The sequence below is a fragment of the Portunus trituberculatus genome, chromosome 29 (assembly GCF_017591435.1).
Source record: "Portunus trituberculatus isolate SZX2019 chromosome 29, ASM1759143v1, whole genome shotgun sequence".
NCBI lineage: Eukaryota > Metazoa > Arthropoda > Malacostraca > Decapoda > Portunidae > Portunus > Portunus trituberculatus.
The window spans coordinates 3181722-3205271 of NC_059283.1; the positions used below are offsets into that span (position 1 = coordinate 3181722).

A 23550-nucleotide genomic window follows, 5' to 3' on the forward strand; every position below is an offset into this window, starting at 1 on the left:
GGACATTTCTCCTTATTCTTTATTTATTTTATCACTTGCCCTTTTAGTATTGGGACGCATTTTTACCGTGAGTTTTGAGTGAATTATATGATTTTATTTACACTAGGAAGGTTCTACGGAGGTTAAAAGATTAATGGACACAATTTTCACTATTTTAATGCCCCTCATAAGTTTCTGAAGTTGTATAAAATCACCAAATAGTAAGCAGAATGAGTATGAAAACGCGTCATGGTACTCAAGGGATTAAATTCAAAACAGAAGAAAACAATAGGAGAAAGTTTCAGGTAATAGAGGTTATTAGAATGGATATCGCCGTCTTGTATTAGCAAACCTTTGTACTTGTTTGGCTACATTGCCTCTTGATTGCACATTGGTAAGCCCTTACTGATAGCTAGCGAAATAGCTTCTTTGTATTGGTGCACCGTTCACGATGGCTAATCGGTGAAGCAGCTCGTGTATGTTGAGAGAGCCTCGACGTCAAGCATGGAAAGAACCAGTATACGCATTGTTCTCACTAGTTCTGGCATTGACACATCAGCATTACAACACAACCTTTGCAGTATTCATCAGGCTCTTGGTAGCACGTATAGCAAAGTCTGGGAACCCGTGCGAGTGACGAAGCTTCATAACTCACGAGTCGTTACCGCAACGTGTCCATGTGTACTCTATGTCCCCGTGTGTAATGCGTCTCGGAGCATCTCACGTGTTCCCGCCACACTCCACAGCTCACACGTCCTTGACTCCACTCATTACTACTCCATTATATAAATCAATGAAAATCAGATTCCACCATTTTTTTTATACTGTCCCTTGTTCTCCCCAATGCACCCTGAGTGGGAGGCAGCGGGAGGGTGAGGGAGAGGGAGTGGTGTAGTAGGGGATGGGAGGGCGGGATCACAAGGTCATGGTTGTCACAGGTGCTCACGGAGACGCCACGTGATAGCTGGCAGGGCGTTGCATGATCAAACAGTCTGGTCTTGGAGTTAGTGTGCTAATTGAGACAGGGACGTGTTGGTTTTCTCGCCCCACTGAATTCTGTGGGCTGCGTCTTCCTTGTCTTCATTTGTTTCTGCATTGTCATTAAGTTCTGACTTTGTTTCCTAGTGCAGTGCGAGGTAGAGTTCTTGCCAATTTTCCTTTATTTTCATCTTCATAAGGTGTTATTTTTCGATTCTTTCCAATATTAAATTATTTGTAGTATTTCTTATCTTATTTCTTCTCAATATTGTATCTTCTTTTTTTGTTGCGGTGGCTAAAATCTAGCAATCAGTCAATCAATCAATCAAACAACCCCTTATTTTCGTTTTTTTTTTTTTCACTTTCGTTCCTAGTACAAAATTACGTCACATTTGACCTTTATTTTTTTCTAACATTCACGCGTCGCCATTTACGCTCCGAAAATGTAATACGTATTTTTTTTTCTCTCTCTCTTTCTTTCTCATCGCCTTGAGTTGTAGATCTCAAAAACCGGTTTGTACTCTCAACATGTAACACTCAGACTTCATCGCGATTCCATGTATACTTTCCAAGATACAGAATATGTACCCTGCGCCTCCTTTAATATCACAATCTTCCTCCCCCCACCCATCAGTCATTACGCAAGGCCATTACAGTTCAGACTCAGAATAAAATACATGTTCTGCGAATAAAACATATAATAAAAGAACAGCTTCATAACTCTATACATATTAATAGCAAGAAATGTCGTCAAATGTCATCTTTCGTAATATCCCTAACCTTGCACTTCATGGTAATTTTTCGTCTTCATTCTCAACATGCTACACATTCTCATGCAAATATGTAACACAGGAAGCCACACCCTTGTCACCAGCGTCTTATTCAGGAAGCTCTAAACTGTGTATGTGTATGTGTGTGTGTGTGTGTGTGTGTGTGTGTGTGTGTGTGTGTGTGTGTGTGTGTCTGTGTGTGTGTGTGTGTGTGTGTGTGTGTGTGTGTGTGTGTGTGTGTGTGTAAATTCTGGAACTCCTTGCCTACTTCTGCATTTCCACCTTCCTATGACTTTTACTTTTTCAAGATGGAGATTTCAAGGTACTTATCCTGAAGTTTTCGATAATTTTCTTGACATCTCTTTTAGGACAGATGCTTAAGTGAGCCTTTGTTTAATTTCTTTTAATTATATTATTGTTTTGCTGCCTTGGTCGGTGTATCTCCTACGTAGAAAATAAATAAAATAGATAAACACCATCGCCTGCCTCCGCACTTCATGACGCCGCGTGCTCTTCCCTCACAGACCCCAATGAGCTCTTCGTGAACGAGAGTGGGCCTCCCCTGGCGGGCGTGGTGATGCAGCAGGCCTATCCTGGAGGGCCTATGTACACCATCCCCGTGCACTGGACTCCATTCATCGACCCCACATTCATCCCCGGAGAGACGGCGCTCACCCCCCTTGACCCTGCCTTCACGCACGTCATCGACCCCAAGGCTCTCCCTATCGACCCAGTACACATTCTGCCCGTCCAGCACGATGCCGCCGGCTGCCCCGTCCAGGTACAGGTACGTGTCCGCCAACTCACCTTTACCCGCGAGATCGATGGCAAGGGGCCGCGTAATTATGGATACCGTAATGCCTTCATGGCTCTCCCGCGGCGCCGGTTATAGTAGCGAGGGGAAGTGGGTTTTTTTACACTGTTCCCTGCTCTTTTCTTTCGTGACCACTCTTTGTTGTGCGTTCGTTATGTCAGTGATTGCCAGATTGCTAGTTTTACGTCTCCATCACAGCACTGAGTCAATACCTGTATAGTACAAAAGATGAAGGCATCTCCCACCAACCATTCCATGAAATAACATGGGACTAAATAACGTAAAGGAAAGACAAAACTATCCAATTTTTTGCCACTAAGAGCAACAAAGAGAGAAAAAAAGAGACCCACTGAACTGCCATCCAACTGTCATTCAAAACTAAAGGACAAAATTAATGTATTAAGAGGTTTTCTTTTTAGTATTACGTCCACAGCTCGCTAATGAACACCTGTCTCATTGGTTCCACAGGTGAAGGTAGACTCGAATGGAGTACCAATTCAGATAGAGCCAAGCGCCTTCACCGTATCGCTGAGTTCCATCCCGCAGCACCACCAGCGGGAAGAAGAGCCACCTAAGGCAGCCACTGAAGACACGGCGACCTCGAGCGACCAGGAGGGGCAGGAGGCAAACCCGATGCCGAAGGAGACAGAAGGAGAGGAGAATGAGGAGAGAGAGAACGAGGAGGATGAGGATGAGGATGAGGATGAGGAGGAGGAGGAGGAAGAGGAAGAGGAGAAGGAGGAGGTAGAAGGTGAGACAGCCAAGACACAAGATACGCTTAATGAGGCAGGAGAGATATTAGGAGATAAAGAAGACAAATTAGGGGATAAACCGGAGACAAAAGACACTGAGGAGCAGGAGGAGAAGGAAAGGGAAGAAAAGACAGATGAAGTAGCCGCGAGTGGGACACAAGAAAGACACCAACAGTCTACCTCAACTGAACTAAGCGCCCAGTCTTCCTCTTGTGACGCGGACGAAAAGGTGGCGATTGAAGAGAAAGAGAGAGTGGGAGAGGAAAGCGAGGGAGCCAAGGAAATCAACAAAGGAGAAAAGGAAAACATTAAGGAATGTGAAGAGATTCGTGAGGTGAAAGAGGCGGCGGAACCAGTGCCAACAGAACACGGGAGCAAGGTGGAGGTAAGAAAGGAGGAAGAGGAGGAGGAAGAAGAGGAAGAAGATGAGGAGGAAGAAGAGGATATGTTGACCAAGGAATCGGAGGAAGGTTCAGACTCCAGTGACTCCCAGGTGAGCTTGATTCTTGGTTTCCTTTTTATTTTCTTGTTTTCATCTTTTTTTCCTTCGTTTTCTTTTCTTTGTTGTGTTTCACTTTATTTCCACTTCTATTTATTCGTTCCCGTCATTTTCTTTATTTTCTTGTTTTCATCTTTTTTTCTTCGTTTTCTTTTCTTATTTCCACTTCTGTTTATTCGCTCAGTCATTTTCTTTACCTTATTTTTTTTTATTCTCAATCAAAATCCCATTAGAGAACATTAGGTGGCGCTATTCTTGACTTGGTGGTGTTCTTATTAAGCTCCCGGTGCTCTAATCGAATCAATATTAATCAATGCTTATTAATACCGGCGAATTACATCCTAGGTACATTAATTAAAAGGTTATTATCCGTGGGAAAATTACAATAAACGTGGTAAAGGATAAGAAATAGAATAAAGGAGAGAGACAGAGAGAGGAGGAATATTAAGAGAAAATGTAAGATGAGAAGAAAGAGAAGATAATTGCAATACAGGAGGACACAACGACAATAAAGAAAGGAAGAGGGATAATTAGGAGAAAGAAAGAAAATGAGAGAAAATCATGGTGTGATCTTTCATAATAATAATAATAATAATAATAATAATAATAATAATAATGATAATAATAGTGTGAGAAAATACAATCTCATTTTTTTCTTGTTCATCACAAAGAAAAGTGTGTGTGTGTGTGTGTGTGTGTGTGTGTGTGTGTGTGTGTGTGTGTGTGTGTGTAAAGGAGGAAAGAGACAGCCAGTCTGGACACACACACACACACACACACACACACACACACACACACACACACACACACACACACACACACACACACTCACTCACTCACTCTCTCTCTCTCTCTCTCTCTCTCTCCATTATCATCATCATCATTTCATTATCTTTCCTTCTTCCTCTAACTATCCCTTCTTTATTTTATTACTTAACCGTCCTCGTATATATTGCTCCATCCCTTCTCCCATTCTTTCCTTCCACTTTTCCTCTCTGTCATTGTTTCTCCCTCACTTCCTCCTCCTTCTCTCTTTCATTCCTTGCTCTAACAAAGGATTAAAGAAAAAGAAAGAGGCGGCGAGATATCTTCAAGTGGGGATTAGAGAGAGAGAGAGAGAGAGAGAGAGAGAGAGAGAGAGAGAGAGAGAGAGAGAGAGAGAGAGAGAGAGAGAGAGAGAGAGAGAGAGAGAGAGAGAGAGAGAGAGAGAGAGAGAGAGAGAGAGAGAGAGAATTTTAATCGATAGCTCACGATAGATAACTTAAGTTTAAAAGGAAATAGAAGAAGACGAGGAGGAGGAGGAGGAGGAGAAAAAATTGAATTGGAGAGAAGGAAATTAAGATGAGAGGAGGGAGAAAAAGACGAGGACGAAAAAGGAAGAGGAGAAGAAGAAATGTGAGTATTAGGAGATAAAGGAAAAGGAGAAGGACAAGGGTAAAGAGGAAGGAGAAAAAATCCATGGAAAAATTATAAGAAGGAGAAAGAATGTAGAAGGAGGAAGAGGAGGAGGAGGAGGAGGAAGAGGAGGAAGACAAGGAGGAGGAGGAAGAAGACAAGGAGGAGGAGGAGGAGGAGGAGGAGGAGGAGGAGACGGGGAGGAAACCGGAAGTCCAGAGACGTGTTTGGACTCGTGCTCAAGAAAAATAAAGTAAAAAAGAAAAGAAGTTACATAAAAAAATAATCATAGGTCGTGTGTGTGTGTGTGTGTGTGTGTGTGTGTGTGTGTGTGTGTGTGTGTGTGTGTGTGTGTGTGTGTGTGTGTGTGTGTGTGTGTGTGTGTGTGTGTGTGTGTGTGGTTAACATACGTACATGAAACCAAACATTTGAGCAGAATTTTTCACAACGTTCGTGAAAATATAGTAAGGTGTTTATCGCCTGTGTTCGCTCGTGACACAAGAAATGTAAGTAAAATATAGCCAAGTATTTTGCGTAGTTAACGAGAAAATTTATAGTCGCTAGTAGTAGTAGTAGTGATAGTAATAGTAGTAGTAGCAGTAGGAGGAGTAGAGAGAGAGGGGGGGAAGAAAAAGAGAGAGAGAGAAAGAGTATATATCACGTGCACTACCACCCGCACAGCCTGAAATATTAATAGACAAACACACACTCACACTTTCCCCTCTGACTCATCCTTTTGTCAGTAAGATTATGGCAAGGATGACTTTCCTGTCTGGCGGGAGTATGATGCTTCTTACAGCACTTCCACACCCACTCCCTTAACTCGAGCCCTTAAACGTGAATTTCAGTGATTAGTATCGTGAAATCTGAAAGTGACCTCAGTGAATATCTCCACTTTATTTGTTCCATTTATCTTTTATTTTCTAGATTTTTTTAACGTGTCAAAGAAAATAAGGAAAAAAGGTTTACACTACTGTTCCCCGAAATAGTCAAAGAAAAGTCAAAGTAAGTAAGCTCATTTAGTCCTTTTTTTCTGTACCCTTCAAGTCGTAGGAAGAAGGAAAACAAAACACACACACAGACTTCCAGAGTTTACCAGCGAAAAGGAAGTAAGACTGAAAATACTAGTTGCGTCTCCCACAATCTAGTTAAGTCCCACATGCTATTGTTACCACACATCACAGCAAACTAGTTACGTTTCGTTTGTTAATATTACCACACGTCACATGAAACTCGTTACATCTTCTCTGTTACTTTCATCCCACGTCACAGCAAACCAGTTACGTCTTGTCAGTTTCTGTTGCCATACGTCACAGCAAACTAGTTATGTCTTGTCTGTTACTGTTAAAATACGTCACAGCAAACTCGTTACGTCTTATCTGTTACAGTCTTCACAATCCAGTCACAACAAACATACCGAACATAAATCACTTTTCGTTTCACATTTATCTTGGTCGGAAATTCTTCATCCGCCTTTATTTCCGCCTGTATGTCATTGCATGTCTGAATACCGTCTCCTATAAATTCTGTGTCCCTTTCGCAGCGGTTGTCCTTTTGCACATTACTTCCCGTTTGCATTCTTCGGGTTTGTTTATGTCGCCTCTCCATTATCTGCTGCAATAAGGGAGGCCAGGGTTTTCATTTCTCTCACTTTCCCAGTCTCTCTTCCAGCAGTTGTGTCTCCCTCTTCAAGCCTGTCACCGATATAAATTCATTCCGTTTTCCTTAGCGGGAGTTCAGTCAATCACAGTCGCTATAGATTTCTCTCTCGACCTTTCTCTCTCTCTCTCTCTCTCTCTCTCTCTCTCTCTCTCTCTCTCTACGTTTTACTTATCAATGTCAGCCTGCACTTTTCCATATCAAGACTCCTGCTCCTTCATTTACGTGTTCGCTCACTTATTTTTATTTATTTATTTTTTTTTATTCGACGCGTTAAAGCTGAAAAAAAAAATGTTCTTTACCTGATCTCACTAACCTATTTACTTGTCATTGCCTGATTGAAATTATAAACCAAAATAGGATCATTGGTGTAGGCACAATAGGAAATACTAGTCCTATATCTTGTGTGTGTATGTATGTGTGTGTGTGTGTGTGTGTGTGTGTGTGTGTGTGTGTGTGTGTGTGTCCTTTCTCTTATGTCCTTTCCAAAATCCTGTTCACTTCATCATTGTCATTGTTAGATAAAAATTATGAACGAACTCAAAATGCGATGTTTGACAGAACGGTAGGAAAACATTAACTTGAGTAAATCTATTGCCACTGTCTCTCCTCGTGCCCTTTGTCTAACCTTATCTACCTAGACACTACATCATTGTCATCATTAAATCAAAATTATGAACAAACTCAAAATGGGATGTTTGATAGGACAGTAGAAAAATATTAACATTATCTATTGCCACTGTGTCTCCTGGTGTCCTTTATCTAACCTTATAATACCACTTAGTTTATCACTTTTAAATCAGATATGCTAACTCAAAATAAGATGCTTGATAGGGTTTCCAGTAAATGTTAACGTTTTTATATCTACTACTTCTACTGTGTGTGTGTGTGTGTGTGTGTGTGTGTGTGTGTGTGTGTGTGTGTGTGTGTGTGTGTGTGTGTGTGTCGTCCGGCTAACCTTCCATACACGCTCCAATATTTCCATCTCCCCTCCCACATCTCCATATCTCCGCTACGGGATTCTGCCTAAGCTTCTTTCCTAAATCCACAAAACTCAGGCACAACACGCTTTGCTTTCCTTCATATATCTCTCACGTTTCTAAAGGCAAAAGATATGCACGTTTCTTTTATGCCTCGAACCTAAGCGCCCTTCTTATCGCTTCTCCCCTTTATCCTTATTTCCTCTCTTTTTCTTCCTTTATTCTTCTCTTCTGCCATTAAAGGGGAGGTGATTTTTATATCTGTAATTTCCATGAGCCAAGATAATTTTTCCATCCAATTTTGTTGATAAGTTGTCTAAATGTTGCGGGAATTTCCTCTACCAATGTTTTCCTCATGTCTTTCTTACCTAATTTTCATCTTTTCGTTTCCTTCTAGTCTCATTCTTTACTCATCTTGTCCTTCATTATTCACGCGTTTCATTTCAATTTATCTCATTTGACCCGGTTTCTCAATTAGTTTTATTCAGTATTTTATTTATTTCATAGCATTTAACTCCTTCAGTACCATGACGCATTTCCATATTCATTCTGCTTACCATTTGGTGATTTTATACAGCTTCAGAAACATATGTTGGGATTAGAATAGTAAATACTCTGTCCATTAATCTTCTCACCTCTATAGACCTATCCTAATGTTAATAAAAAGGTCTTATCGTACACAAATCTAAGGTAAAAATGTGTCCCAATACTGAAGGGGTTAATCATTTGAATCTACAAGTACTTTCTTTCTGTTTACTTCAATGTACAACTCTCGGTCTGCTTCTCAGTCTGCTTCACTCTTTCTTTTTTACATTCGCACATGCCGCGTTCAGTAAGAGTAACGTGGGATTCAAGGTCATCAGTGTTGTGCTATCTTGCTTAATTGTATCCTCACTTTTTGTAGAGATAAGTTTTCTCATTTTTTTTTCTTTTGCTGGTACTTTTTCATGTCTTTTTAATCTGGATGCGTTTCTCTCTCTCTCTCTCTCTCTCTCTCTCTCTCTCTCTCTCTCTCTCTCTCTCTCTCTCTCTCTCGCTCTGAAACGACTCCATAAATTCGTAACTTCATAACTTCTTAATCATGTCAAATTTGTTTTCCCTTTCATTGAACATCATAAGTCGGTGTTTGTTACTTTTGCATTCCTCATTATTCTGGCACGGATCCCCCAGACACACACACACACACACACACACACGATAGAAGACACACGAAATTGGAAGATATTTGTAGATTATCATTATTATTTGTACTAGTGCTTGAATATGAGAGAGAGAGAGAGAGAGAGAGAGAGAGAGAGAGAGAGAGAGAGAGAGAGAGAGAGAGAGAGAGAGAGAGAGAGAGAGAGAGAGAGAGAGAGAGAGAGAGAGAGAGAGAGAGAGACAGACAGACAGACAGACAGACAGAGAGAGACAGAGAGAGAGAGAGACAGACAGACAGACAGACAGACAGACAGACAGACAGACAGACAGACAGAGAGAGAGAGAGAGAGAGAGAGAGAGAGAGAGAGAGAGAGAGAGAGAGAGTGTCAATCAGCTAAAGTGTCTTCCTAAATCTATTAACTTAAGTGAAATTGATATAATCAAATCTTACACAAAACTAAGACTTTTTTCCATTACCTGTGTGTGTGTGTGTGTGTGTGTGTGTGTGTGTGTGTGTGTGTGTGTGTGTGTGTGTGTGTGTGTGTGTACAAGGGAGCGCTGGTAAACATGCTCAGTCAGAGATAAGCGTTATCTAATGAGCACACGGTAAGGTTATCAGCGAAACATTACCAGTGGAGTGTGGGAGCGTTTGTATTGCCCCTAAGAGGACTCCTGCACCTGGCTTTCCTACCTGCCTGCCTCTCACTTTTCCCCCTCCCACACATGCGTCACATATACACATACACGAGAGAGAGAGAGAGAGAGAGAGAGAGAGAGAGAGAGAGAGAGAGAGAGAGAGAGAGAGAGAGAGAGAGAGAGAGAGAGAGAGAGAGAGAGAGAGAGAGAGAGAGAGAATACACACTGCGAAGGAATATTTACCCACCACTTCCCCGTACTAGTCAAATCGATTCCCTCTCCCGTCCACGGCTTTAAAGAAATCAAGTTTGCTCGGTTTCCCTTAAAGCTGCCTGGTTTTCCTTGCATCACTTAACTTGGGGACCTTCTGCGACGATGCTGAGGCCCCTGACACCCTCCCAAGCTCCCCTTACACCTTAAACCCTTAAATTCTACACCCCCAAGTCCCTCCCGCCCGCTCCTCCTCTTCGCTGTCTCACGAGGCGAAACTTGGCCCTCTGACCGAGTTTGTGAGCGTCTCAAGGTGCCCCTGAAACGTCTTAAACTCGTCTTGTTACACTGCAAGACGAGGAGAAGGCGCAGGAGGAGGAGGGGCAGGAGAAGGTGGTGGTGGTGTAGGTGGAGTTGGTTATGATAGTGAAGAGGATGGTGGTGGTGATGGGAGCGGTGTTGCTGGTGTTGCTGGTGTTCATACAGATGGGAGAGAAAGAGAGGAGGAAGAGGAGGAGCGGGAAGAGTACGAGGAGAAAGGTTTTATGGAAAGGAAGTAATAACTGCATGAAAAGTAGGAAGAGAGAGAGAGAGAGAGAGAGAGAGAGAGAGAGAGAGAGAGAGAGAGAGAGAGAGAGAGAGAGAGAGAGAGAGACGGGGGGGATAAAATAAAGCAAACATTTCGTATTGAATAATGAGAAAACCTAACAAGGAGTAAAACACAAATCAGTAATGAAGAGAAGGAAGGGAAACAGTGTGAAGAGAAGAAGGAATGAGCAGTAAGTCAAACGAGAAAAAATAAAAGCGAAGCGAGAAACGAATGAAGAAAAGAACAAGTAACTTTCCAGTCTACGGTCTTCCCTCTCCTTGTTTAACTTGTGTTTTCCTTCCTTCCTTCCATCTCTCGTGCAAACTTGACCTCAGTACAAATTTTAAAGGGGAGTGATGAAACCAGTAAAAACTCACACACACACACACACACACACACACACACACACACACACACACACACACACACACACACACACACACACACACACACACACACACACACACACTGTACCTTTATGTTCACTCCTGAGTACACCAGAGCAATGAACTCAGATCCAAAGAGTGATATGATAATAAAGGACAAAATAACTTGCACTCCCGTCTCGTCTATTTTTCGCAAGTTAGTACACCATTTCCTTCTTGTTACGGCACTGCTTACTACGTTACATCTGTCGACGCAGCTGCACTCTCATTCTACTAAAAAAGGATGAAAAATAAATAGAAATACCCTGTTTGCTCAATTCCTCGGTCTCGAAATACTCTTTCTGCATAGTTTCATCTTATTTGTTAGCGAGAGATAGAGATGTTTTGGTGTCTCTCTGGGATACGTGAAGTGACAGTGACAAGCATTTCTGTCTCTTCACTTGCACAGACACTCCTTTGATTTCAAGTATTGGGGTCACGTTAGGAGTCGAGGATGGCTTGGGTTAGTTGGGTTGTCTATTTGTAGGGTTTGCTGTCACTGGATAAGCCTTGGAGTGTGCTGGTGGTGTGGGATTGTGGGTTCTTGCTTTCTCTGAGTGGATGAAAGGCGGGAGAGTGAAGTGTTGGGAGAACCTGGTAGTGCTGAATTTTGTGTGTGAATCTTCCCCTTCTTTGGTTCGTGGGAGGATGGGAGTGTTGTAATTTGGTGAGGTTCTTGAGATTCTGGGTCCGGGAGGCTGGGAGGTGCAGGGTGTTGGCTCTGGGTTTAGGTCTGGGTCTGGGTCTGGGTCTGGGTCTGGGTCTGGGTCCTTGCGCCGCTGCCACTCTCGCTCATGATCCCTGGGTCTCTTGCGGGTCTTTGTTGAGGTTTTTACTTGATGGTGTGACCCTTTCTGGCATCCATCTACCTGACACACTGATTGCTTTCGTCGTCCTCCTCCTCCTCTTCCTCCTTCTCGACGTCCTCTTCCTCCTTCACGTGCTTTCTCTACTACAAAGATTCTCCTCCTCTTCATCTTCCTCTTCCTCCTCTTTCCCCACTCTCCTTCCCTTCTCATGAATACTTCCTGCTTCCTCCTTCATCTCACTCAAAGTCTTGGCTCTCTCTTTCTTCTTTTTTTCTGCTTTATTCTCACTTTCATCCATTCTTCCTCTCTAGCCTTCTTCGTCTTCACTCTCCTCTGTAAAGCTATCACTCTTTTTCCTCGCCTTTCCATTTTCGTCTTTCATTTACTCTCTCATTCTGTTCTTTTCCTCCTCTTCTCTCTTCGCCCCAAATTCCCTCATTCCCATCACACCTTCCCTTGCCACATCCTAACGACTTTCCTCATGACTCCTGCAGTATGCCAGCATGAGTGAGTCGTCCACCACGCCCACCACGCCTTCAGGAGAGCTCACAGATCCACACGAGACGCCCACGGCCACCCACGCCACACCCGCCTCTTCCTCCGACCCCAGCAAGCATCCCCAAGCCACGGAGGTAATAAATGCAGTCCCTTTTCATGTGTTATTTACCTCCAGGTGGGGAAAAACACATTTATAAACACAAGATAACGTTATTTCTCCCCGCCTCGTACTCCCACACGTTGACTCTCTTGCTCTCTCTCTCTCTCACTCTCTCTAGACCGACAGCCACGACAGCCAGCAAGAGACGCCGGCTGTCACTTGTGCGGATGGAGGAAGCACGGGTATTGAGGTCCCGGGAGACAGCCAGACGGACAGCCAGGAGCCGGAGGAAGGCGGTGAGGACGGCCCAGAGGAGACGCCCAAGATCTCTCAAGGATATGTCATGGTTCCAATCCTGACTCCTTACTACGACCCCTCAGGTAAGTTGGGGAAGGTGGGAGGTGGGGATTGATGCCAGGAAGAGGTGAAGAGTAAGGAAAGAAGCGATAGGGTGTAGTGATGTAAGGGAAATGAAAGAGAAGAAGAGGAAAAGAGAAGAATGGAGGAAAGGGAGGGGTAGGAAAGGAAAGAAGAGCCATGTTTAATTGAGAGAAGGGAAAAAGGAGAGCAGCCAAGAGAGGAGTAGTGATATAGGGGAAAAAGAAAGGGAAAAAAGAAACGATAATCAGTGAAAAGTTGTGATACAGGAAAGAAATGGAAAAAAGTAAGGGAGAGGAAGGAAGACAAAAGCTAATTAACCAGAGATGATGAAAGAATGGGAAAGAGGCATAAGGAAGAATAGTGATGCAGGAAAGAATAAGGAAAGGATAAGAAGAGAGGAAAGTGAGAGGAATGGCAGGAGACGCAGAAATGCAGGAAAAAATTAGGGAAAATTGTGAGGAAACTGGGCGAGGAGGAGAAGGAAGTAAAAGGAAAAATGGGAGAGGGTAGTGAAGCAGGAAAAATGAAGGAATATTGATGGTGGAGAGGGAAAAAACGAAAAAGAGGAGAAGAGAAGAGAGAAAAGTTACAGGAGGTGGAAGGAAAAGTGACAGGAAGGACGAGAGAGGGTAATAAAGCAGAGAAGATGAGGAAATAGTATAGGTGGAGAGGAAAAGAAAGGAAAATAAGAAAAAAGAGATAAAGAAGATGCATTGAAGAATGTAAAAGAGAATACGAGAGTGAGTAAATATAAAACGTGGAGGATTGAGTGAAAGACAAGAAAAGAGAGAGGAAAGAAAAACTGAAAAGAAGGTTACAGAGAAAAGAAATGCGAAAGGATGCGAATTTAGTGGAAAGAAAGAAGAAAGAGAAATAGAGAAGAGATGGATAACGTGCAGGGAAACAGACGAGAAAAGTGAGGAAATATGGAAAATACGAAAAAAAAAATATAAAGCAAGAAATAACAAAGTGCTTTATTTACACAACTCACGGGGCAAGTAACGAAATCATATAAAGAACAGAACCAGTGAGTGTTACCTCGACAAAACAACGAGACTGTAATAACTTAATTGCCTTGTAAAGATAAAAATAATAGCATTTTACGACAACTACACGTAAAGGGCAAAGGGTGCGTAGAGAGAGAGAGAGAGAGAGAGAGAGAGAGAGAGAGAGAGAGAGAGAGAGAGAGAGAGAGAGAGAGATTGGGGAATAGGAGGTTGAGGAAAGGAAAAAGTCAATAGATAAGGGATGAGGAGGAGGAAAATTTGAGCTTAGAAAAGAAGAAAGCTTAGCAAAGTCCATCTAGTTTTAATTATTTCGTGTAATTAACCTTTTTTTCGTGTCATGTGGATAATCCGATTTTTATTAGAATTAAGGTTTTTTTTCTATTTCCTTTTTTTTTCTATTTCCTCAAGTCGCGGTTTCTGTTTTAAGGATGAGCAGTGAACACCGGGGTCTTGCAGCGCTTCTGTGAACACCTGGCACAGTGTACAACGCTTGTCAGAAAAATAATGATTTAATTATACTAAACTAAATTCACAATAGATAATGTAGCACAGTTGTGTTTACTGAAGAAATACCGCGAACAGTTTCAATGTCGGCAGTCGAGGGAGGATAGACAAAGTAATATCACGGACAATTTATCTATGAAGAATAAGAGAGTGAAAAAATAAGTCTAGCTGTCGTCCGCAACATCAAATTGTATAAGTGAACAAATGAAGAAACAGATACGGAGAGAAGATACAAATATGTTTGCACATTGAACTACATTTCGACCTTCCTATTAAACATGAGTGCTGTGACACGACAATCAAGGCCAACCAGACCACCTCGGCCACCAAAGATGTCTGATTGGTGAGGGGGACTCCTGGCACCGTGAGTGTTCTGTCTTGACTCAATGGCTCGCTTTCAGAATCGCCTTGCTCTCCGTCACCACGACCATTTCCAAAGGCCACAGAGATAATTACCCGGGATTTCAAGAGTGTTTATCCTATTCATGATGTACAAATATTATTAACCTGTCACTAGAACCGTAAAAACATCCTTAAAAGTCCGTGTAAGTTTAACTTGAGGCTTTTAAAGTAATCAGATGGAGAGAGAAATGTATCAGAATATGGTCCAATCTCCCACGACTCTGCCCTTTCATATTAATTCCCAAGCATTTCCATGGCGTACTGAAGGGGGATCATGATGAAAGCAGACTCAAAACACTGTGTAGTCGTAATGCCTAACTCCTCTATAATTCATCTTTCTGTTTGGCGGAACATTAAGGGATTCGATGATGCGCGTGTTTGGGTCACCTCCAGGGATTGTGTGTGGAAACCTAAGGGAAGTAGAAGAGGAAGACAGTGGGATAGGAGAGGAGAAAGACAGTGGGAAAGGAAAAGAGAAACAGGACACGAGGGAGAGGAAGGAAAAAGAGGAAGACGGAAGGAGGAAAAAGAAGACGACGAAGGAGAAAGAGGAAAACGAGGAAAGAGAAAGAGGAAGAAGGAAGGAGGAGGAAGACGAGGAAGGAAAAAGAGCAAGACGAGGAAGGAGGAAGATACGAGGGAGGGAAGAGTTAAAACACGAGAACACAAAGAAGACAAAATAAGAGAAGGAAGAATAAATGGGTGTACATAAGACCAGATACCAGATGCGTCGGTCTATATAACGAGGACATCTGAAGTACGCATGTCTATTTATAAACAACGTGTGGGAGAATAGAACAGAATAGAATGGGGAACAAGGACAAGGGGACAACGATCACCTGTCTGTCACTTTAAATGAGGTGCTTCACTTTCATCAACTTAAACTCCCAGACTTGCTCCGCGTCCCTGCTACACTCAGGTGCTTTCAAACTTCACGCTTACTCATAACTCCTACTCTTGCTTGTTTTCTCTTGAACACTCGGAAAAATATGCTAGCAAGGTATGTCGCAACCTCGTCACAACAACAGCAAGCGAGGCACACTAAATGGTAGTCCTTGGGGAAGTAATTATGTAGATGTCAGAAGCGAGGTCCTCTCCAGAACCCTCTCAGTGCCACATGACCTGCCTTCACAAACTCACCTGTACAATTTCTAGGCTTTGTAGTGTCTTTATTTTGTAGCCTAGAAAAGTCCAATTCTTTCATCTTTCAGTGCGCATGCAAACTTTTCTCTACAGTATTCTTAATTGCAATAAATGAACGTAGAAATTGAATGATTAACCACTTCCCGTACATACACTCTGCCGCTTGGAGGTTCTCATACTACTTTCGAAAGCCACAGAGATCAAACGAAATCTCATGGCGTGTTTTTTTTTTTTCATGAGATATGCAGAATATTTGTTAAACTATGTCTGTAATCATGAAAACATCCTTTTGGTAACCCTAACAACTTCCACTTGAGCTTGCTAATTAAAGGTTGGAGAGACTAAACGCCAGAACGGCTGAGAATATAATCCATAGCTACGCAGGGTATTTGTTAAAGTATAGACTGAAATTATGAAAGTCACCCTTAAAGACTAATCGTTTCCACTAGAGACTTTAACGTAGAAGTGACAAGACGCCGGGACGTTTGAGAATACTGTTCACAATCTGCAGAATATTTGTTGAAGTAGACTCTAGAATTACAAAAGCAGCCTTCGAGACAATAATCGTCACACCGCCAGCAACCCTTTAACCTCTTCAGTACCATGACACGTTTTCATATTCTGGTTACTATGTGGTGATTTTATACAGTTTCAGAAACTTATGTGGGGATTAAAATAGTGAGGACTGTGGCCATTAATCTTCTGATCTCCATAGACTCTTCCTAATGTCAATAAAATCGTCTAATCACACACGAAACAGGTGGTAAAAATGCGTCCCAGTACTTTAGGGGTTGAAACAGCAGAGACGAAACCTAGACTGAACATGCAAGACTAGGCATACCCCATGATAGAATATTTACACTAGAGAAAAAATATAATAGACATCCGTTGACAGTATGCAGAATTACTAAAGTACCTTTGACAAAAAACTTAATAGCGTTCACGTGCCAAAGAACCGGAGACAAAACCCTGACAAAGCATTCAAAAGTACGGCCCATGATCCTGTTTATCAAGGGAAAAAATAAAGCTAGGAAGAAAAAATAGATCTACGCCAACCAGCCCGCGACGCCCCACATCCCCGCTAGACAGTGATGGACGCCTGTGTTGTGGCGCGAGGCTGATCTAATATTAGTGTTCCCAGCTGATTTACGATAGCTTGGCCCGGGTTTCGAACGGCGGTGGGTCTTGTGAGTAACTGGCGAGACTCCACACTACGCTTATTGTCACTCGAAATTGAACTTGTATCTCAGAGGAACACTTGAAGACTTCAGAATAATGGGTCTGCTGTGAGTGTGTAATAAACCTCTTCTTTTTTCTTTCTTTGTCTTTCTCACAGTCTACACTGAGAGAGAGAGAGAGAGAGAGAGAGAGAGAGAGAGAGAGAGAGAGAGAGAGAGAGAGAGAGAGAGAGAGAGAGAGAGAGAGAGAGAGAGAAACATTGATTTTGGACAAAGAAAACGCGGCCCAGATTCATTCCGCGGAGTGAAAACATGAAAAGAGAAATAATTTTGCTGATGTTCCTACCTATGTATTCTTGAGGCTGGAAGTCCTACGCTGGGGAAAGTGAAGAAAAGGGAGGAAAAGAAAGAAGAGAATGAGGAAACTTGAATATAATCTGAAAGCAGAGAGAGAGAGAGAGAGAGAGAGAGAGAGAGAGAGAGAGAGAGAGAGAGAGAGAGAGAAAGATTCGTTCCCCGTTGATGTAAATAAGCTCCCAAATATCCCTTTAACCCTTCCCCTTTCAGGTTCCCATTCCCATAGTCCCCATTCCTACCCTGCCCTCTCATTCCCATCACTCCCCCTTCACAACATCAGAATCGAATTTTTGGCCTTTTTTTCTCTTTAGTAACCCGATTCACATTTTTTTTTCCACTGGCCTCACATAGATCTACCCGCCCTCTCTCTCTCTCTCTCTCTCTCTCTCTCTCTCTGCCTAAGCCTGTTCATGCATCAATTTTTCAGGTCCCGAGGCTGACAGCAAAACATACATAACAGCGCGGTATTCATTTATATCCCACGTCACTAGCCTCGTTCGTCTTGTTAGCTTCGCGAGTACGTTTCAAGGCTACACGTCCCCCTACCTCCTTCCCCCCCGCAGCTGTGCCCGGATGCCTCTCTTGTTGCGGCCTGTATTAAAAATGTGTTTTGTCTCTCACTGCCCATATGGACCACCACGTGTGTTCCCTGACGCATTCCATTACGTAAGTGCTGGCCAGGTAGATATATAGTAATTATGCTGAATATTCATACTCAGCGTAATTACTAAGGTATCTACAGGTAATAAACGTAATTGCAGGCTGGCTAATTGTCGCCTCTCAAGGTATTTGGCACGTACCGCCCCTCCGACACGGTTTATTTCACCATCTTATCTACTTTTTTTTCACTGTTTGTATATGTAACGAGAGACGGAACCGATAACTGTATGAAAATAGGCTTAATCATCAGGCGGCGGTGAGAAATCTCGTATTCCACCCTAGTTATTGAATACCACTCGTACATTAGGAAAAATTGTCGAACCAGTGGGGACTATTAAAATTTCCTTTATACTCCGCTTTTATCTTGCGAGTTCTCTAATACTTGCAAGGAGCTGTTGAATCGTGGCAGATCTCGTACTTCATCCCTGTCCAAGGAAGTAATATCGTACGCATGGGAAAAGCATTGCCAGTAAATCAGAGCAAGTTATTTGGTCTAGCAAGGTTAGATAATATTTGCTGACAACTGAAGTAATGAGAGGTTTATTACTTCACCTGAAAAATCATTAATCTTGTGAGTTTTTAGTACAAGTTCTTTATCCTATTGGTTACAGAGAACGTGACTCTTAAGAGCTCCTGTATTTCGCCAGAACTGAAGAAATCATTGTTGATCGCACAAAAAGTCATTGAACTTATAAATTTCAGTAAAATATTTTAACACTACAAGTTCAGCTGTTACTAGCAAGGAACTTAAGTCGTTAAAGTTAATTTGGCTTGACAATCTGAAGGTTGAATCAAACATATAATCAAGACCAAACGTTCAAGATGTTGTAAAGTTTGACAATTTTAACTCGAATAAATACTGAAACGCAGCAGATGTTCTCCCATAATCTGCAAGCGACCATTTGTACCTTCATGCAGCGCCGCCTCTTCTCCCTCCCCCCCTCAGCTCAGCCACAGACGGCCTCGCGTATTTATAGTGCACGCATAGATAGACAGAGTGAAATAGCCTGAAAAATGCATCCATAAGTAAATATAGGAGAGGGTGCGGATGTAAAATGTCAGAAACCAGAAGTCTAAATTATGCGCTATATCTTGGGGAAGTTTCGCACACACACACACACACACACACACACACACACACACACACACACACACACACACACACACACACACACACACACACACAGTCTAGGTAACCTTTAAACGATCGACAGACAAGGCAGTCACACGCACACGCACATGACCACCGGTTTAGGTAGACATGGGTCTCTCTCTCTCTCTCTCTCTCTCTCTCTCTCTCTCTCTCTCAACGAAGGGCAGGCAGCGATCAAAAGGTCACTATCGCTACACTTTTCTCTTTCCTCATGCACCCTCGCAACACACACACACACACACACACACACACACACACATCCCTCCACCCCATGCCTGCCACGCGCCACTCTCTCCAGACAATCCTCCCTCGACGCCCCTCCATGCCCTCCCAGCTGAGTCGTCCCAGTCGTTGCTCTCGTTGGGTTCATGTTTACCGTGTTATTTTGTAGCCAAGGATTGCAGACAAAGCGTTTCCAAGCAGGTGAAAGTCCAATACTTTTCGACTGTTTCTCCGCTTCCACACAAGGTCATTGCCTCGTGTTTGCTTTGGAAAGGAGCTCACCAACGTTTTGACCAATCAGATTTACGGTACTAGTTGCCGAAGCGCAGTGATTGGTTGAACTGGTGAGCGCAAAAGTAACTGTTCTCCCCGCCGCCACGTGTTGCGCTGCTATTCTTGCCTCCCGTAACGGCCCACTGATTGCAAGGTACGAAAAATTGACTGTCCCAAGATATTATTTAGACCAGCGTAGTCTCTTCAATTATTCCTAAGCTTAAATAAACGTACTTTGCTTATAACCATTCTGAGATAACAGTAATTACTTACCAAATTAAAGATAACATCAAATAGTTTTCCTGGGTTTTAGCAGAATATAAACAACTGCTCGGGGTATATTTTAAGAAATAAGAAGACTGATTTGAAAGACGTGGTGCAAGACGAAAGTCGAGTCATCACACCCCAGCACCTCTCAAATCTTGGGCCAAGGAGGGGAAAGAAACCTCCCGTATCCCTTGTTCCTGGCCATGGTGTGCCGAGGTGAACGGACCAACAAAATACTGCCCTAAGGACCCAGTACGTGCCATAAAGTCGGAATAAACCCAGGGCTCCCCATTTATACCTACTCACCATTCATGGAGACAGAAATAAGGGTACGAAAGTATATAGAATCGTGAAGGAAGATGCAAAATTCCATGAGGTCTGCATGTGGCACCTCTGTAGTAGATTAGAGTGTCATTTACCCTGAGAGAAAAGAGTAAATAAATAAAAAGTTACCTTCGCCAGAGTGAGACGAGCTTTCTGACATAACGAGGGAAATCTTGAGGACCTCCAACCACCACCACCACCACCACCACCTCATCACCTTATTAAAATACAGAAAAGCAATGTCATGAAAAAGTTAAAAGAAAATGGATGCAACTTTAAGTAATACAAAGAAAGGAAAAATAGCTGCGTACATCATAATTTGAAGTGATAGACTTGCTTTAGTAGAAGACGAGGAGAACTGACTAGGAGACTGTGATGAAGTAGTACTCTAACGTAAGATGAGACGCAGGATAGTGAAGATGAAGGGAAGAAAGAAAGGGGAAAACATATTGGTCACGATGCTTGTTTTTGATACGGTAAACTATGGAGAGAGAGAGAGAGAGAGAGAGAGAGAGAGAGAGAGAGAGAGAGAGAGAGAGAGAGAGAGAGAGAGAGAAAGAGGTGGGGAGGAGGGTTGGATAATGGTAAAGGGTGGAGGAAGAGGACGCAGGAAGAACAGGTTAAAAGGAGAGAGAGAGAGAGAGAGAGAGAGAGAGAGAGAGAGAGAGAGAGAGAGAGAGAGAGAGAGTGTGTGTGTGTGTGTGTTAAAATACCATCGGAACACTCACCAAATACAAAAGGCTTTCGTCTCCAGCTATCTGATTTCACGTGACGATTCACAAAGATACACAGTCCATCACCACCTAATATTTTACCCCGAGGCGCCTCTAAAACCGCGTATCCTGAGGGCAAAGTTCCTCACCACGTGCCCACCGAACGCTCACCGGAACACCAAACAATCTCTGATGCAATGGAAGCGACATGGTGATCACGTGGCCTTGTGGTTCGAGATTCGCTTCAGTTCAGGTTTAATGTAAAAATGAAGCGATTCCAGACTCGTTTTAGCTGAGGTACAGTGGAAAAATGGAGTGATAAGGGTTCAAATCACCTTTCCGCCTCACTAAAGGCCAGCTAGTGTCAAGTTGCGTTACGCCTTCTCTTAATCGATTGCAACACTAAAAACAAAAGTAAAATAAAAAAAAAAAAGGTAAGATAAAAAGAACGGTTGCCTTTCACTGCTGAATTCGCCCTGAAATTGAATCCGTCCAACCACCGTATTCGAGGTTTCATGACGATTTCCCTGCAAGTTCGAGTCATGCGTGAAGCAAATACACGAAGCTTCGAGCCTCGCAGATCCTTGTGATTTTAGTCCTTGGGTGGAATAAAGACCCTGAAAGTGCCTAATATTGGTTTAATTCTCGCATTGGCAGTACTGATGCTACATTCGCAAATATGGAGTTAATTGTTTTGACATACTTATCATTCGCGCTTCGTTTTTTTGTCCTTACAGCAAGTTTCTAAATCTGTTCAAATGAGAGTTATCAACATTCAAGTACCTCTATATTTTCATTTTTTTTTTTTTTTTTCCATTCTTAACTAGTTTTCAAACCCGTTCACCAGTTCAGTTCAGGACCTCGATTTAGACAGCCACTGACGGACCTAACCAAGTTTTTGTGTGACGTTAGTATGAATATTTGCCGCCAGGAGGGACGTGTGATGTATTACTGTAGTGACGGCGGGAACGGGATGACGGGGCATGGTGTGGAGTGTCACAGTAATGTATGGCTTTGTAGAGAGAGAGAGAGAGAGAGAGAGAGGTGTGGTTAATCGATAAAACGAAGTAATGATTCTTCAAAGTTTGCCAAAATGTAGTAGTAGTAGTAGGGATGGTGGTGGTGGTTCCAGAGAGAGAGAGAGAGAATCGGCATTACTTGGGTTTATATTTAGGCATATTAGTAAGTAGGAGGAACCGGGTACGAGTGAAAGAGGGAGAGAAGAGCGAGCCTAGCCCGCCAAGCCACACCTGGTCCGTGCCTCAGCGGAACTCATCGGTAACAGCCTCTGGAGACAATTATTCATGACCGTTAATTAACTCGGTCATAGGAGGGTCCGTGGGCCTTGGAGGGTGGCGGTATGAGAGGGGCAGCGGGCAGGCGTGATTAAGGAAGTTTTCAACTTTCCTTCGCGGTGGTTTACGCCTCTGACATTATAATCTCGCTGCAATCGATAACCGTAGGCAACGTTGCACGGCAGGTTTTACTTATAGTCGTAGGCCGATTGATATTGTCACGTGATTGACGAGTGTGACAGATGTGCATGTCGCAAGCGTCCGCTGTCCCACGGTCACCAGGGCGGCCACTCGTCGCCTCTGCGCCGACAATCAAGGGCTATCAACAGCCTCCGGCCCGGCCGTGGGGGGCAGCACTTGCCACGACCTTCATGCCGTGGGCTATTTTAGCGCCGCAACCAACTTTAGTGTTGCCAACGTAATACACAACTGAGTTACGAAGGAAGTCATAGCCAGGTGTATCTGAGTCATCCATAAAGAGTTGGTAATGTAATAAGCAATAAAACTAGCCAACAAGTTTGTTTAGTGGGTGAGACAGGGTAGTGCCCTTTAGGATCCAGGGAGCTTCACTCCCAGATGAAGCCACTGCGAACCCAGATCTAACAGAATGCCAAGATAATAATGTCGCTTGTTAGGATGGGACAGAAAAGACGCGGCACTTCCTGATGACGTAATTTCCTTTCCTCCCAAGGCTGTGGGATCAGTCACGCCCAGCAGTGCGTAGTTATGCAGAGCCGCTGCATTCCGGACCTCTGTGTGTTGTTGTGTGTGTCACTGCCCATTCCTTTACTGTACGCGATACAAACAATCAGATAAGCCTGTTCACAAGTGTATGCGCACATGAGGCATAATCTTTACGAAAAACATTCGGTGTGTTATTTCAAGACTACTTGTTTCTACTGAGCTGGTGCTTGGCGTGTTGCACGAGCTGTGTTAACTTCCTCTAATGTGTGTGTATTAGTGTTATAAATTTTTTATTGTTTCAGTGTTGTACGGGTACCCGGTTGTAGTGCCCACCCAGCAGCAGCAGGTCGTGGTACCCAGCCAGCAGCACCCACAGCCATCTCCACCGCCACAGCAGCACCACCACAATTATAGCAAGAAGAAAAAGAAAAAATATCAGCGTCGCCGTCAAGTGGACGCCCAGCCCGCTGTAAGACTTCTGGCCATTTTCCTCGTAGTTTTTTTTTTTTTTTTCCTAATTGTATAGCTTCCCTTATTATTAGTACTAGGCACACACAGAATATAATAGTAATGGTGTGTTTTTAATAGAACACAGTTTTATTTCTAATTGTATAGCTTTCCTTCTTAAAAAAAAAATATTCTATTAAAAACACACCATTACTATTCCATTATATTTGTGCCTTCTAATAATTAAATAATAATAATAATAATAATAATAATAATAATAATAATAATAATAAATCAATGACACTTG

General features: G+C 42.9%; 1 protein-coding gene and 1 long non-coding RNA gene across 2 annotated transcripts in view; one reads left to right on the forward strand and one right to left on the reverse strand.

Moving 5' to 3' along the window:
* LOC123510493 overlaps positions 1-21049 on the reverse strand; it is a 104319-nt gene extending 83270 nt beyond the window's left edge. The window contains exon 1 of the long non-coding RNA XR_006676513.1: positions 20833-21049. This is a non-coding gene — a long non-coding RNA (uncharacterized LOC123510493). The remainder of the gene's footprint in view (positions 1-20832) is intronic.
* The window catches only part of LOC123510483, a 166834-nt gene that overhangs the window by 139158 nt on the left and 4126 nt on the right, over positions 1-23550 (forward strand). Inside the window, 5 exon segments of the mRNA XM_045265693.1 lie at positions 2252-2514; positions 3010-3786; positions 12130-12267; positions 12412-12613; positions 23099-23265. Of these exon segments, the coding sequence (XP_045121628.1) occupies positions 2252-2514; positions 3010-3786; positions 12130-12267; positions 12412-12613; positions 23099-23265 (1547 nt within the window).